Consider the following 18,411-nt stretch of genomic DNA (forward strand, 5'->3'; position numbering starts at 1 on the left):
ACAGTGGGATGCAGATCTCAAATTCTCGTAACAAGACCGGGTTTACTGGTCTGACTGAGACTGAATGGACCTGACGGTCATGGTCCCCCGACCCTTTGTTAGCCAAGGTTGAAACCATTCCCAAAGCTAACTCTACAGACAGGGATTGGACTGGACTGTAAGATAGACAATGATACTGGTGATGAGTGAGCTTCTTGGCTCAAGTGGACACTTGAGTCCATGTGGGCAACTCCTGTATGGTGGCAAGATGAGAAGTAAGACAGGGACAGGAGCTGGATGAATAGAGACGGGGAATACAGGGTGGAAAGGAGGAATGTGCTGTCTCATTAGGAGGAGAGCAGCTGGGAGTACACAGCAAGGTGTGTATTAACTTTTTGTATGAGGGACTGACTTGATTTGTAAATTTTGACCTAAAGCACAATAAATATAAAAAAAAGGAAAAAATTGCTATGCTAAAGCCTAATTACACGTTGAAAGCCAGCAATATCTCATTAAAGGAAAAAAAAAAAGACTTACTGTCTTTCCTAAGCATATTTCCCTTTTACTTAAATCTAAATTATAGATTACTAAGAGTTCCACCGGAAACCCTGGTGGCAGAGTGGTTAAGTGCTACAGCTGCTAACCAAAGGGTCGGCAGTTCAAACCTGCCAGGCGCTCTTTGGAAACTCTACGGGGCTGTTTTACTCTGTCCAATAGTGTCGCTATGAGTCGGATTCAACTCGAGGGCACTGGGTGGAAGAGTTCCACTAAAACTTTTTTTTGTTTTTATTAACCAAAAACCAAATCCGTTGCTATGCAGTCAATTCCGGCCCATAGTGACCCTATAGGACAGAGTAGAACTGCCCCACAGGGCTTCCAAGGAGCAGCTGGTGGATCTGAACTGCTGATCTTTTGGTTGGCAGCCGAAATCTTAAGCACTGTGCTACCAAGGATGTATTAAAAATTCAACCTAAGAAGAAACTGGAAAACTGGAAGTTAATAAAACTTACTTATTACGTCTAGTACTGCTAGAAGAAATATCGAAATTAGCACTCTATCATATATTAAACTCAGAATCTCGTTCTACTGCAACCCAAGCCCATCAACATCAATGAACCCATTAGAACTTTATCCCAAGGTGAAATTATATGAGATCACTGGTGAAAAGCTATGGTGTTATTTAAAGATGAAATGTGAATCCTAAAAGCATTCATGTGTTTTGTTTAAATTACACCACTAGATTATTTTTTAATAAAGAATGAAGTTGCCACTCAAAGTTTTTGCATATACACAAATACTCTGCTTCCTTTCTCTGACAGGAGAAAACTCAGACTCTCAAGACACGTAAATGCATGGAAGAAATGTGAACATGGCCAATGAATATATTAGATGACTATCTATTTGCCAATTCCTCTCTGAAGCTAACCAAAACATTATACATTTTAAACCACAAATAGGAACCACTGGATTAAATTGGCAAACCCACCCACATACATATGCACAAACAGCATTAGGGATTCCATAGCTCCTAAAGATTGTGTAACCCTTTATAAGGTCAGTAGGGTAAACCATTTTATGTTTTACTAATACACCATATTTTTTGTATTAGAAATTACCTACATATGGAGGCTAATAAAATTGATCTAAAATATGTTCAACTGTCTGTTCCTATTAATCAAACACGTTATAATACGGTTCTGCTATGAGAACAAATGGTTTTTTAGAAGATAAAAAAGATCTGTAATTTAGAAACTAGGTAAAATGTAGTTCTAATAACTAATTCCTAATTAATATACTGGAGTTTTTTAATTAAAATAAATCTGAACTAATAACCTACTCTACAAAGAACTATTCCTAGATTACTTCTTTTGGCTATGGCTTTAATATCATAATTCAATGAGCCTACTCAAATGTGTAAGTAATTATTTTACTTGCGAAGAAATACATCCTTTTCTATTGTACAAATAAGAAAGGCTTAAGGATTCTCTTTTAAAAGAAAATTTTATTGTTACACAAGATATTAATGTTTCTCCAAATTTTCTAATCAATTTAGATTACCAAAAGAAATTTATGTTGCTTATTTTTCTTATCATGTATAAATTAAATAGGAAAAACAAAAATCTTTTACCATTTTAAGTATTCATTACTATTCCAAGGCTGCAACTTTTTTTAATACAAAGATATAAGGTGTTCATTACTACCCCAAGGCTGCACATTTTTAATATAAAGATATAGGGTGTTGTTTTTTGAACCTATATCCTAAACTTCATTGAAACATTAGATTCTAATGTCTTAAGTACATCAAAAAAAATTTAATGTCTAACTTGGCAGTTATTTTAATGTGTGTCTACATGAGAAAAATCTATTCAATGGCAACTAATAACAACAGAGGAAACAAAAACACAAAATAAGCACAATACAAGTGTATTTATCTTCACAGGAAATCGTGGTAACTTTAACCTATGAAACACTGCCCTCTATAGTCCATTGAGTTAAAACACAATTTGATTTACCTAAATCATGACAATATAATCCAGCCAAAGAATTCTGCCTAGTTCTGAAGTAAAATTCCTCTACATATAAAATTCTTTTTTTTTTTTTTAAACAGGCTTATACGATGAGAATTGCCTATTTCAAATATTCTTCAACCTCATCTACCTCATCTAAAGTCTCTTTTCCCCTTTTGGTTCACCCAAAACTCAATTTGCAGTTAAATATGGCATTGACTTTCATGGTCCTGCATAAAGATTACAGTATTTAACCCAATTAACCTAACTAAATTAATACAGACAGAACATACCTGAGGAAACCTGGATATAACCCATACCAAAAAAGAAATGATACTGAATTCAGAATTTAACTTATACAAGTTCTTAACCTGATATTCTATTAACTTGGTGCCATTATAATTAACAAAGCTATATAATGAAAAAAAACAAAACAAAACCCACTGCCTTCAAATCGTTTCTGACTCATAGCACCCCTATCTATAGGGCAGAGTAGAACTGCCCTGCAGGGTTTCCAAGGAGCAGCTGGTAGATGCAAACTGTCGACCTTTTGGTTAGCAGCCAAGCTCTTAGCCAGTGTGCCACCAGGTCTCCACATAAAGTAAAAGTAAGCACAGGTATAGCACACTCAGATATTAAAATGATTTAGCCAAATTGCATTAATGGGCTTTGTTATGGATTGAATTGTGTCCCCAAAAAATATGTGTTGTAAATCCTAACCCCTGTAGTAGTTATAACCCCATTTGGGAATGGGTTTCTTTGTTATGTTAATGAGACAGTATTAGTGTAGGGTGTGTCTTAAGTCAATCTCTTTTGTGATATAAAAGAGATTAAACAAGCAAACCAGCAAGCAAGTGCACAGAGATGGAGGAAAACAGATACCATACCACATGAAGATCACTAAGGAACCAAGGTACAAGGACCCTCCCCCAGAGCTGACAGAAAGAAAAAGCCTTCCCCTAGAGCCAGCCCCTGAATTCAGACTTCTAGCCTCCTAAACTGTGAGAACATAAATTTGTTTGTTAAAGCTACCCACCTGTGGTATTTCTGTTATAGCAGCATAGGTATATAGATTCAAATTCTTCTTCAGCCCTCCCCTCTGCACCATACACAACTGCCAGATAAGTTCAATTCAATATATATTGAGCATCTTGTATGTTTTAGGTACTATACGGGTACAGGACCATAAATATGAATAAGATATAATCATAATTCCAGAGAAGTTTATAGTATAATGGTAGAAAAATGATAATTTCAATTCAAAGTGGTAAATACAGTGAAAGCATAGACAACAGACAACAGGCAAAATTTGCCTATCTCAAAATGGTTCAAGGAATGAGGAAAAGAATCCTAAAGGTAAATATACCCTGAACTGAGTCTTGATGGATGAGCATAAATTAATCTAGCAAAGAGACAGACAGTTTTCTAAACAGAGAAAACTACTTGAACTAAAATCAGGAGGTATGAAATAGAAAGACGTAGGGCAGGGGATATGACAATCCTGGGCTTGTATTTCAAAATAATTCGTGGGACTTTTAGAAAAATTCAGAAGCTAAGATTCTATCCCTGTGAATTCTGGTTTAAGTAAATCTGGAGTGAGGCTTGAGCATCTGTATTTTTTTAAGCTCCTGTCTTAGGCTGGGCTCTCTAGAGAAGCAAAACCAGTAAAGTGAATAAATATACAGAGAGAGAGAGATTTATATCAAGGAAATGGCTCGCGTGGTTGTAGAGGCTGTAACGTTCCAAGTCCGTGGGTCAGGGAAGAGGCTTCTTCTGATTTACATAGCCGCAGCTGCTGGCGAACCCAGTATTGCCAGCAAGGCTGTTGCTCACAGGCTGTGAAGATCAATTAATTCCAAGACTGGCAGGCAAGACTGCAGGTAAGCTACTAGCTCAAGACCCAAGAATCAGAGGTCACACAAAAAGGAGGCAGCTGCAGGATCCAGAACAAACAAAAGTCCCTGAGCCCCACCCACACTTGGGGCAGACCACACGCCCAAGGAAACTCCCCTTCAATTGACTGGTTACTCATAGTAGATCCCGTCATGGGGGTGATCGCCCATCAAATTGCAACAGGGAAGTGATCACAATATTATACGACTGCCGGAACAATGTGAATCATGGCCCAGCCAAGTTCACACACAATCTTAACCACCCCAGCTCCTTACAAAGGATTCTGATGCATAGCCAGGATGGTGGAACAAGGAAATGCAAGCAGTCTGACAGTACTGTAATGTAAAATAAAAGGTGAAAAGGGGACTGTGAACCTGAAGTGTTCATATGGACTGGATTATGGTGGACTTTTTTTTACCATACAAATTTAGCCTATAAGGAAAAGGGTACCACTTTTATTTACTGTAATTTAGGTGAAGGTTTATAGAATGAACTAGGTTCTCATTAAACAATTAGTACACATATTGTTTTGTGACTTTGGTTACCAACCCCACGACATGTCAACACTCTCCCCTGTTGATGCTGGGTTCCCTATTAAAAGCTTTCCTGTCCCCTCCTGCCTTCTAGTCCTTGCCCCTGGGCTGGTGTGCCCATTTAGTCTCATTTTGTTTTATGGGCCTGCCTTATCTTTGGCTGAAGGGTGAGCCTCAGGAGTGACTTCATTACTGAGGTAAAAGGGTGCCCAGGGGCCATATTCATGGGGTTTCTTCAGTCTCTGTCAGGCTAGTAAGTGTGGTCTTTTTTTGTGAGTTAGAATTTTGTTCTACATTTTTCTCCAGCTCTGTCTGGGACCCTCTATCCTGTGATTCCTGTCAGAGCAGTCAGTGATGGTAGCCAGGCACCATCAAGCCACGCTGGACTCAGTCTGGTGGAGGCAGCAGCAGTCGTGGTCCATCAGTCCCCTGGACCAATCCTTCCTCCGTGTCTTTGGTTTTCTTCATTCAAAAAGGGTACCATTTTTAAGTGAAGAAAACATGGTCAGATCTGCATTTCAAGTAAGTCATAAGAAGCAATGTGGAGGACAGGATTGAGAGGGAACAGACTCAAAATAGGCGGAACACTTAGGAGGTATTGCAACAGTGGGCAAGAGATGATCAGGGCCTAAAAATGAGGCAGTAGGGATGGGAAGAAAGTGATGAGTATGAAATATTTAGAGGTAAAATTAGTGGGACTTGGTAACTAATTATAGGAGCCACTAATGAGAGGCAGTAAAGGAAAGAATCAGGGATGACTCCTAGGTTTCTCATGAGTAAACCAGGAATATGGCAGTACCATTAAATGATATAGGGAATAAAAGAGGAGAAACCAGTTGAAGGCAGGGGAAGGGGATAGAGTTAGTGAGTTCTATTTTGAACTTGCTGAGTTTGAGGTGACACGGCAACACTAAAGTAGAAAAGCTCAGCAAGCATTTCAATACATGAAACAAAAAGGCAAAGTGGTAGAATCCTTCAAGCCAAATGTAGCCTGTAGATGTTTGATTTGGTTATTTAAAAAATTTTTTTTGTAAAGCCTTATGGCCAACATTTAAAAATAGGAAATTTCACATAAATATCAAGATTTCCTATCAGATCTGGCACTACTGGGCCCTCACAGCAATAACTGGCTGGAGCTAAAGTCCAGTCTCCTTCTGTAAATAGGGGATGCACTCCCCTGTAAACCAGTCTCCAGGACTCTCTGTTGTACAAATTCCAATCCACTTCGTTCATTGATGTTAACCGCCTGGCACCTGAAAGCATCTGACTTCTTGACCTTTTATGTGACGCTGATATAAAAAACCGTAATACCAAATCAGGATCACGAAAAAGATCGGGGCTAAAAAATAAATTTGAAATCAACACATGCTGTGGTTAAAGCTGCAAGAATGGTAGGAGAAGCACAGTTTTGAAAGTTATCAACATAGGCTGAACCCTGAGGCAAAACAGTAAATTATACAGACTTCGAGCTTTATGATATTCCTTTCACCTCTAAAAGTGGCCAATACCAAACTCACATCCTAATTCAAAATTCACTTTCCCCATGTGTGTATACTGAATCTCTTCAATGAGATTATTCGTTCTGAACCATAAAGACTGTGTTTTCTATTTATTTTCAGGTAGTTTTTTTGAGAATTAAAATAGCATCTACATATCTACATGCTCTATAAATGCAAGCTGAATTAAGCAAAGTAATCCCCTATACTGAGCATGAGTTATGCTGTGCAATTTAAGGAAACAAGAGAAGCCAGAAGAGGGTTAGAAACACACCCTAAAAGAAAAATGTAAAGGGATTAGTTTTACGTACCCCGGAAAAGACAATCAGAGGGAAATCAGAATGCTTTAAGAACTACTTAAGGAGCCTTGGTGATGCACTGGTTAAAGTGTTTGGCTGCTAACCAAAAGGTCGGCGGTTGGAATCCACCAGCTGCTCTGCAGGAGAAAGATGTGGCTGTCCGATTCCGTAAAGATTAACAACCTTGGAAACCCTATGGGACAGTTCTGTTCTGTCCTATAGGGTCTGTAAGTCAGAACTGACTCAATGGCAGTGGCTAAGAACTGCTTCTTAGCTGCCATCTAAGGTATGGTCCTGTGCTAAGGGTGGTATTATAAGTATATAAAGATGAATATGCTATAACCCTTGGCTTTGAAGACTTTACAGGCTAGGTGTTGCTGTTGTTAGGTGCCATCTAGTTGGTTCTGACTCACGGAGAACCTACGGAAAACAGTACAAAACACTGCCTGGTCCTGTTCATCCTCATAATTGCAGCTATGCCTGAGCCCACTGTTGCAGCCACTGCGTCAATCCACCTCACTGAGGGTCTTCCTCTTCTTCCGCGGACCATCTACCTTACCAAGCACGATGTCTTTCTCCAAGGACTGATCTCTCCTGCTACCATGTCCAAAGTACATTAGACAAAGTCTTGCCATCTTCACTTCTAAGGTGCTTTCTGGTTGTCCCTCTTACAAGACAGATTTGTTTATTCTTCTGGCAGTCCATGCTATATTCAGTATTCTTTGCCAACACCATAATTCAAAGTCATCAATTCTTTTTAGGCCTTCTTAATCACTGTCCAGCTTTCGCATGTGTATCAGGCGACTGAAAATACCAAGGCTTGAGTAAGGCACACCTTAGTCTTCAAGGTGACATCTTTGCTTTTTAACACTTTAAAGAAGTCGTTTGCAGCAGATTTGCCCACTGCAATACATTGTTTGATTTCTCGACTACTGCTACCATGGGTGTTGATTGTGGATCCAAGTAAAATGAAATCATTCACAATTTCAATATTTTCTCCGTTTGTCATTATGTTGCTTATTGGTCCAGTTGTAAGGATTTTTGTTTTCTTTATGTTGAGGTGTAATCCATACTGAAGGCTGTGGTCTTTGATCTCCATCAGTAAGTGCTTCATGTTCTCTTCACTTTCAACAAGCAAGATTGTGTCATCTGCATAACGCAGGTTATTAATGAGACTTCCTCCAATCCTGATGCCTCGTTCTTCATATAGTCCAGCTTCCTGGATTATTTGCTCAGCATACACATTGAATAAGTATGGTGATACAACCCTGATGCACACCTTTCCTGACTTTAAACCACGAAATATCCCCCTGTTCTGTTCAAAAGACTGCCTTTTGGTCTAAGTACAGATTCCTCATAAGCACAATTAAGTGTTCTGGAATTCCCATTCTTTGCAATGTTACCCGTAACTTGTTAGGATCCACACAGTTGAAGACTTTGCATAGTAAATAAAACACAGGTAAACATCTTTCTGGTATTCTCTGCTTTCAGCCAGGATCCATCTGACATCAGCAATGATATCCGTTGTTCTGTGTCTTCTTGTGAATCCTGCTTGATGTTCTGGCAGTTCCCTGTCGATGCACTGCTGCTGTCACTTCTGAATGATCTTCAGCAGAATTTTATTTGCGACTGATATTAATGACATTGTTCGATAATTTCCGTATTCTGTTGGATCACCTTTCTTTGGAATAGGCATAAATATGGATCTCTTCCAGTCCACTGGCCAGGCAGCTGTCTTCCAAATTTCTTGGCATAGATGAGTGCGCACTTCCAACACACATCCGTTTGTTGAAACTTCTCAATCGGTATTCAGTCAATTCCTGGGGCTTTCTTTTTCAACAATGGCTTCAGTGCAGCTTGGACTTCCTTCAGTACCATCGGTTCCTGATCATATGTCACCCTCCTGAAATGGCTGAACATCGATCAATTCCTTTTGGTATGTTGACTCTGTGTATTCCTGCCATCTTCTTTTGATGCTTCCTGCGTTGTTTAGTATTTTCCCCATAGAATCCTTCAATATTGCAACTCGAAGCTTGAATTTTTTCTTCAGTTCTTTCAGCTTGAGAAATGCCAAGTGTGTTCTTCCCTTTTAGTTTTCTATCTCCAGGTCTTTGCATGTGTCATTATAATACTTTACTTTGTCCTCTCAAGGTGCCCTTTGAGATCTTCTGTTCAGCTCTTTTACTTCATCATTTCTTCCATTCATTTTAGCTAGGCTAGGTGCAGTACTATCAAATATACAGGTTAGATGAGGTTCTTTCTCAGATAATAGTTTTAATAAATGAGAAAATGTAACTTAAAAGAATAAGCATATAGTAGCTAGAAAAAGAAACCCAACTCTATATTAATACCTGACAGTCAATAGAAATTAAATATTAATGGTGAGAAAAAAAATAAAGCGCATGCTTAGCAAAAATAAACACATATGCCTAATTATTTTTTAATATAAATTCCAAAAGTTAAGTATACTATATGTGAAGGAAACCTGGTGACACAATGGTTAAAGTCCTTGGCTGCTAACTGAAAGGTTGGCAGTTCGAACCCATTAGTGGCTCCGTGGGAGAAAAGACCTGGCAATCTGCTCCCATAGAAGTTATAGCCTAGAAAACCCTGTAAGGCAGTTCTACTCTGTGCTATAAGTTCACTATGAGTTGGAATCAACTGAATGGCACACAACAATAACATACTACATGCATGAATTTATGTACTGACTTTTAATGCATTTTCATAGATAAAAGTAAATAATGCTATAAAAACTACAGATGAATAGTAACAAGTGTTGCTAAAGGCTGCCGACAGCTAGATAACCACTTATTCAACTACTGGAAGAAAAGAGATGAAAGTGTCAGTTCTTTCATGTATGCTATTTACCTTCATGAATACACAACTATAATATAATGGATGCTAGTTAGACCAGTGAGGTGAAGAGAAGTGATGTTACTAATAAAATTCCAAGTAAATGTAAAACTTTTAAAAGATCTAAGAAGCAAAAAAAAAAAAAAAAGTAAGAGAATAAACGGTTACTCTTTTTTTTAAGAACCAAGGTATTAACAATACTACTGAAACAAATAGCCAAACCAAACTAAATCAGTTGCCATCGAGTCAATTCCACCACCTGGAGACCTCATGTGTGTCAGAGTTGAACTGGGCTCCATAAGATCTTCAAAGGCTGATTTTTCAGAAGTAGATAGCCAAGCTTTTCTTCCAAGGTACCTTTGGGTGAACTCCAGTCTCCAACCTTTCAGACGGCAGCTGAGTGTATTAACAGTAGGTACTACCCAGGGACTCTGAAACAAATAGAAGGCCCTAGAAATTTCTGAGAATAATATCAGATCTTATTTAAAATGATATTGCTCCCTCTGGTGGCTGCTATGAGTCGGAATTGACTTGACAGCGGTGGCTTTTTTTTTTTTTGCTTGGCTGGTGGTCACAATTACTAGGTGTGAGCAGAAATGGAGGTAAGGGGCAAAGGAAACTGCAGGAACTGTCCAGGTTAACCTTCATTTGTATTATGTCGGACAAATAAATATTTGATTTACCATGACCACTTTTTAAAAAGAATTTAGAGTTTAGTGTTATGAAAGCTATATGGTAGATTAACAGAAGCAGTCAAAAGTAGATACTTCTAGGGAATAGGACTAAATGAGGGCATGGGAGTATAGGGTATGGGTCTTTAAAGTTTTGTTTCATACTCTTTCGTACTGTTTAAATTTTTATTTCCATACTCCCGTATTACTTTCGTTAAAATATTATTTACAGGGGCTGAGGGGAGGGAGGAACCAGAAGTTACTGTTTAATGGTTACTGAATTTCTGTCGAGGGTGATGAAAAAGTTTGAAAATAGATAATGATGATGGTTACACAGCATCATGAAAGTAATTAGTATCACTGAAGTGTACACTTAAAAATGGTTAAAATGCAAATTTTATGTTATATTGTTTTACCACAATAAAGAAAATTTAAAGCAGTAAAAAATTATTAGCCCAAAGAGCTAAAGGACCACATGAACTAGATGGTGCCCAGCTACCACCAAAGACCACTCTGAAAGGGATCACAACAGAGTCTCGGACAAAATGGGACAGTAATGTAGAGCACAATTCAAATTCATGAAAAAGGAGCAGACTTACTAGTCTGACTGACTGGAGAACCCCTGAGAGTATGCCCCCGGACACCCCACCAAGTCAGTACTGAAACCGTTCCCGAAGCCTACTTTTCAGATGAAGATTAGACAGGCCTATAAAACAAAATATAACAACCATGAGGAATGTGCTTCTTAATTCAGTCAAATGTACCAGACCAAATGGGCAACACCTGTCCGAAAGCAAGAAAAGAAGGTAGAAAGGGACAAGAACTGGACGAATGGACACAGGGAACCCTGGGGGTGGGAAGGGGAAGCATGCTGTCACATTTTGGGGATTGCAACCAATGTCACAAAACAATATGTATATGAATATTTGAATAAGAAATTAACTTGAGCTGTAAACTTTCACCTAAATCACAATAATACATACATATAACTTATCAGAGCCCTGGTGGTACAGTGGTTAAGAACTTGGCTACTAACCAAAAGGATGACAGTTCGAATCTACCAGCTGCTCCTTGGAAATCCTATGTGGCAGTTCTACTCTGTCCTATAGGGTCGCTATGAGTCAGAATCAGCTTGATGGCAATGGGTATATATTATTTATTGGATAAAGTAGAGAGGAATACCTGTATCTTTTTACCAAATTTACAGTCAACAAGTGTATTTCCCTTTTTCTTGAGAATAAGAGCCATATTCTTACAATAATCTATAAGGCCCCCCATGTGCTCTGCCCTATCTCGTTTCCTACTTCTTTGCTTCTTATTCCGACACACTCATTCAGTCCTCCCTGTGGTTTCTAGAGCACACTGGACATGAACCTGCCTGTGGGACTTGCACTGGATGTTCCTTCTATCTGGAATGTACTGCCCCCAAATAACTGCATGGCTTACTCCCGCACTTCCTACAAACCTATGCTCAATGTCACCTTCGACTGTTTCTTGACAATCTTATTTAAAATTGTATACCTATCTCCTGATTCCCTATTACTCCCACTCCCTTCCACTTTCTCTCCACTTATCACCTTCTAGGGTCACTATGGAACCCTGGTGGCTCAGTGGTTAAGAGCTCGGCTACTAACCAAAAGGTTGGCAGTTCAAATCCACCATCCACTCCTTGGAAACCCTATGGGGCAGTTCTACACTGTCCTATAGGGTCGCTGTGAATTGGACTCAATTCAACATCAACAGGTTTGGTTTGGTTTGTTCTAGAGTCACTATGGAGTCCTGGTGGTGCAGTGGCTAAGGGCGCAGCTGCTAACCAAAAGATCAGCGGTTCAAATCCACCAGCCATTCCTTGCAAACCCCATGGAGCAGTTCTACTCTGTCCTATAAGGTCACTATGAGTCAGAATCAATTCAACAGCAACAGATATGGTTTTGGTTTAGTGCCACTATGAGTCGGAATCGACTCAACGGCAACGGGTTTGGCTCTTTGTAATATACTATACTATAAAAGATCCCTGTGTATCACAAACTGTTTGCACTCAACTGCTAACCTAAAGGTTGGTGGTTTGAACCCACCCAATGGCTTCATAGAAGAAAGGCCTGGCAATCTGCTACCGTGAAGATTACAACCAAGAAAACCCTACCATATTACAGATTAGGATAAAATTTTAATTATATATACAAAGTACATGATATTAGTCTTTTAATCAGTGAGATCTGGAGAGAGAACACTAATGTACTATAAGCAATAAGTAGGACCAATAGATATCAAAGAAGCTCAAATTTAATCATTCTGCTATTGGTACTGAAAAGCCTTTGTAAAGGACTCAAAAGAAATGGTACTCATCACACTAGTCACCTTGAAACAAGAATCTTCTCAAAAGAGCTATGGAATTATGGAAGAACATCTAATTCTTTAATCTGGAAAATGTCCTCTTCTTTATCAGGCTATAAAAACACTTCTTTTGAAACAGAGTGAAAAATACAGTTTAATGGTCCTGTTTTATATGTCATGTTATCTAAGTGCATGGATGTAGAAGTAAGGCAGCTACGTTAGAACAAGGTTACCACGGTTCAGGGAATTCACATTAAAAAGAATCTTAATCTCCCAAGTGAGTCAATTAGGTAGCAGTCAGAAATACGAGGTAACTTGGATGCAACTATTTTCCAATTTCACTGAAGTGTTTAGAAGATTGCCTTGCATATTTGTGAAAACTCATCAAATTATATACTTTAAGGGTAGAGAGGGTTAGAAACTGGCAAAACTGTCATGAAAGGAAAGACCGGAAGGAGGGAGTGGGCTGACTCAGTAGGGGGAGAGTAAGTGGGAATATGGAGTAAGGTGTATATAAGCTTATATGTGACAGACTGACTTGACTTGTAAACTTTCACTTAAAGCACAATAAGAATTATTTAAAAAAAAATTATATACTTGAGATTTGTGCTTATCACTGTATATAAATTTTACCTAAAAAAAAAAACCATAAACAAATAACAAACTTTAGTTAGTAAGTCTGCTTTTCAAAGTTGTATGGTTAGCAATTCTGAAACTACTTTCTCTGTATTCTGGGCTTGAGAAAATGAGTAAATATACTGAGGATACTGGGACTCAGATTTCTGCTGGAAAAAAAAAGCTACAAATATACAAATAGGCAAGGCTAAAGTGTACCCTGTAGTGTTGCATTGGAATTAGAAGTATCAATGTGAACTCATGGTTTTTAATATATAAACACAGATACAGGATATATACGTGTGAGCGGGTTATGCAGATGTATATATACATATGTGTGCATATATATATACACATACGTATACGTATATCTGTGTGTGTGTGTTTCTATGTATATATAGTTGTCAGTTGCCCCCAAGTATTACAGGCCAGTATCTCTTACGAATATAAAAAAAAATAGGTAACGAAAATCCTCAACACAATACTAGCAAATAGAATCTAACAACATATTAAGAGTCATACACCATGACCAAGTAGGATTTATTCCAGGGATGCAGGGATGGTTCAATATTAGAAAATCAATCAACATAATACGCCATATCAATAAAGTACAAAGTAAAAGAACCACATGGTCATCTCTACGAACACCCACTGCCATCGAGTTGATTCCGACTCATAGCGGCCCTATAGGACAGAGCAGAACTACCCCATAGGTTTTCCAAGGAGTGGCTGGTAGATCTGAACTGCCAACAATTTGGTTAGCAGCCAAGTTCATAACCACTGTGCCACTGGGGCTCCGATCATCTCTATGGATGCAGAAAAAGCATTTGATAAAACCCAACATCCTCTCTTGGTAAAACCCTAAAGAAAATTGGAAAAGAAGGGAAATTCCTCAATAAGATTCAGGGCATATATGAAAAGCCAACAATATCCTTAATAGAGAAAGACTGAGAGCTTTCCCCTTGAAACCGGGAACAAGACAAGGGTGCCCACTCTCACCGCTTCTATTCAGTATTGTATTAAAAGTCCTAGCCAGAGAAATAAGACAATAAAAAGAAATACAAGATTAGAAAAGAAGAAGTAAAATTCTCTCTATTCACAGATGATATGATCCTAGATATAGAAAATCCCAAAGAATCCACAAGAAAGCTTCTAGAGCAGATAGAGGAATTTAGCAAAGTTGCAGGGTACAAGGTCAACAAACAAACATCAGTTGGCTTTCTATACACAAGCAATGAGAAATCTGAAAAGGAAATTAGGGAAACAATTCCATTTACAATAGCATCTAAGAGAATAACATACCTAGGAATAAGTCTAACAAGGGACATCAAGGATTTATACAAAGAAAACTATAAAACACTGCTGAATGAGATTAAAGACTTAAATAAAAGAAAGATGTTCCATGTTCAAGCATTGGAAGACTTAATATTGTTAAGATATCAATACCACCTAAAGCGATCTACAGATTCAAGACAATCTTGATCAAAATTCCAACAGCCTTCTTTACAAAAATAGAAAAACAAATCCTCAACTTTATATGGAATGGCAAGAGGCCCCGAATAGCTAAAATAATACTGAAAGAGAAGAACAAAGTAGGAGGGCTCACACTTCCTGATTTTAAAACCTACTGTACAGCTCACAGGGTCGCTATGAGTCGGAATCAACTTGACAGCAGTGGGCTTTTTGGGCATACAGCTACAGTAATCAAAACAGCCTGGTACTGATGTAACAACAGACACAGAGACCAATGGGATAGAACTGAGAATCCAGATAGAAACCCAGACATCTATGATCAACTGATTTTTTACAAAGCTGCTAAGTCCATCAGATGGGGAAAGAAGAGTCTCTTCAATAAATGGTGCTGGGAAAATTGGATTTCAACATGCAGAAAAATGAAACAGGATCCTGGCCTCACACCAGACACAAAAAACAAACTCAAAATGGATTAAAGACCTAAATGTGCAAGCTGAAACCATAAAATTCTCAGAAGAACAAGCAGAGGCAATGCTGTCAGGCCTAGCTTTCAACAATGAAATATCTAGTGTAATAACAAAAACACAAACAGCAAAAGACAAAATAAATAAATGGGACCTCAGAAAAATTAAGTTCTTGTTCATCAAAAGACTGTACCAAAAAAGTAAAAAGACAAGCTACCAACCAGGAGAATATCTTCAGAAACCATATATCCAACAAGAATCTAATAACCAAAATACATAGAAAACTTTGACAACTTAACCACAAGAAGATAAACAACCCAATCACAAAATGGGCAAAAGACTTGAATAGACATTTCACCAAAGAGGACATTCACATAGCCACCAAACACATGAAAAGATGCTCAGCATTATTAGCCATAAGAGAGATGCAAATCAAAACCACAGTGAGATATCGTTTCACTCCGACTAGGGCGGCTAATATTAAAAAAAAAAAAAAATCAGAAAATAACAAATGTCTGTGAGGATATAGGAAAAATGGAAACCTTATCCATTGCTGGTGGGAATGCAAAATGGTATAGCTGTTCTGGAAAAGAGTGTGGTGGTTCCTTAGAAATTGAAAATAGAACTACCATGTGACCCAGCAATTCCATTCCTAGGTATATGTTCAAAAAACTTGAAAGCAGAGACTCAAAAAAAGACTTGTACACCAATGTTCATTGCAGCACTATTTACAGCAGCCAAAAGGTGGAAACGACCTAAGTGCCCATCAACAGATGAATGGATACACAATATGTGGTACATACATACAATGGAATACTACTCAGCCAGTAGTAGAAATAAAGTCTTGACGCACATTATAGCATGGATGGAGCCTGAAGACATTATGCTGAACAAAATAAGCCAATCACAAAAGGACAAATATTATATGACCTCACTTATATAAACACACAAGAACAGGCAAATACATAGAGACCAAAGTTTATTAGTGGTTACTAGGAGCAGGAGGGAAGAGGAAAAGGGGGGTTAACAGTGACAGAAAAATTGCATTGACTAAGGGTGGAGTTGCATGACCGATTATTTTAATTGCAGTCAATAAGTTGTATAACTAAAAACTTGAATTGGCAAAAGTTGTGGAATAGATATATTTACGACAATGCCAAAAAATAAAAATCAGTAGCTGCTTGTGTACAACCAAACACCTCATAGGATTTGGTTCCTTGGTTTAGAGGTTTAGGGTCATGGTTTCATGGGATATCCCAGCTAACTGACCTAATAATGTGTTTAGCGCTTCTGTTCTACCTCCTAGTTTGTTGCGTGGTGCCTGCGGTCTTAGAAGCTTCCAAGCAATCGTCCAAGACAAAACAATTGGTCTCTACTCACCTGGAGCAACAGAGGAACATGGAGAGACAGGAATAAGAGGGAGGAGGATAGGGAATGTGTGGCTAAATGCATCCAAAAGCAACTGCCTCCTTTGCAATGAGACCAGAAGAACTGGATGGTGCCTGGCTACCATTACTGAGCATTTCGATTAAAGATTTCTTAGAAGAATCCTGACCAAAAGGGGGGAAATGGAGAACAGAATTTCAAACTGTCATGGACTCTAGACTTTCTGGAGCTATGGATGGTGGCTGAACCCCTAAAACTATTGCCCTGAGATAATCTGTAAGCCTTACACCAAAAATATCCCCTGAAGTCATCTTAAAACCAAACAACAGTTTAGCTTAACTAGTGAAAAAGATCTGCCTTGGGAATTATGCTCTTTTAAGAACTATCTATATGGCATCAAATTGACAACGGCAACTCAAAAGACTAGATAGAAACCTTAGGGGACAGTGAGTTTGTGTTAAAAAGGGTGAGAATGGTTGCACAACTCAAAGAATATAAACAATGTCACTAAATTGTACATGTAGAAACTGTTCAATTGGTGTATGTTTTGCTGTGTATTCTCAAAACATCAGCAAAATAAATAAAATTTAGGAAAAAATTTTTAGTAAAATAGCAACTTCACCTTTTAAAAATTCTTTCTATATGCTTTCAAAGGTTCTCCAATAAGTATACTTAAAAAAAAAAAAAGGGTATATGTAAATGAACAATATCTGATACCTCCAAAGTCCACGGTAATCTTTTCTTCCACCGGACTCCCTAGCACTTGTGTTATATGTTTAATCTTCTCCAGCCTTCTTTAAGCTACACAGTAACAGAAACCATGTCTTATTCATCTTTTATCCCTATCAATAAGCATTGTGTACTTGCACAGAGGGTACTCATTGAAAAAAAAAATCCAAAAAACTTTCCTTTTCCCAAGATAACGATGATCTCAAGTTAAATTCTTTCAAATTCTGAAACGAATTCAGTTTTTACATGATTGGAAATTATTATCTTTTAATAATTCAATACAATTCAGAGAAATTCTCAGAATTAGTAATTGGCTATGCTAATATTTAAGCAATAGTATTTTTAGATAGGTAAATGTTGCATTGATTTTATAATTTTTTGAATTGAGAAAAAAAGCTTTGGGAATGTTATTTATGCCTAAGTTTAGTTTTAAAAATGCGAAAGAAAGATGGTATGTTTTTAGAAAGTATCATTTACAATCATTAAGTCTTACCTGAGGATTCCAACCTGGATCTAATTTTTTAACTACTGCGATATATTCCTGCATTGCTTGGCTGGGGCTTGAATCACCAAGTGCTTTCCATGCTTCCCTATGGTACAGAATATCCAAAATGACCTGTCATTAACTACGTAATTAACATAAAAAGCATATTTTTTATTAATAAAAATAACTTACACATTTTAACAATCTGGGGATCTTGAGATAATAAACCATGGATGAGCAGCCCTTTCTTTTTGCATTTACATTGGTCCATAATGGTTTTTCGACCTCCCTTTCCCTCATGGCCCTACCTGACAAGCCTTTTTAGACATTTCTTCCTAATCATCCTCCTCTATGATATTTTAATGACACAGATACCCAGTAACTCAGTGCCGTCGAGTCAATACACTGCATATTTGTTAAATTTTAAGTGACTATAAACCACTGTACACCCCCATCTATCAGTTTGTCATGCTGTGATGGCTCACATGTTACTGTGATACTGGCAACTACGTGGCTGTTATTTTAAATACCAGTGGGGGTCACTTGCTGGGGACAGGTTTCAGCGGAGCTTCCAGACTAAGACAGGCTAAGAAGAATGGTCTGGTGCTCTACTCCCAAAAATTAACCAATGAAAACCTTATGGATCACAGTAGAACACTGTCTGCTAGCTTGCTTTGGACACGTCATCAGGA

At 38.0% G+C, this 18,411-nt stretch overlaps 1 protein-coding gene across 1 annotated transcript in view; it reads right to left on the bottom strand.

Annotated features, from left to right (window-relative positions):
• Positions 1-18,411, bottom strand: part of ACBD6 (acyl-CoA binding domain containing 6) — a 290,459-nt gene that overhangs the window by 261,286 nt on the left and 10,762 nt on the right. Inside the window, exon 3 of the mRNA XM_049868483.1 lies at positions 17,729-17,825. Within this exon, the coding sequence (XP_049724440.1) occupies positions 17,729-17,825 (97 nt within the window). The remainder of the gene's footprint in view (positions 1-17,728; positions 17,826-18,411) is intronic.

This window comes from Elephas maximus, chromosome 24, assembly GCF_024166365.1.
Source record: "Elephas maximus indicus isolate mEleMax1 chromosome 24, mEleMax1 primary haplotype, whole genome shotgun sequence".
NCBI lineage: Eukaryota > Metazoa > Chordata > Mammalia > Proboscidea > Elephantidae > Elephas > Elephas maximus.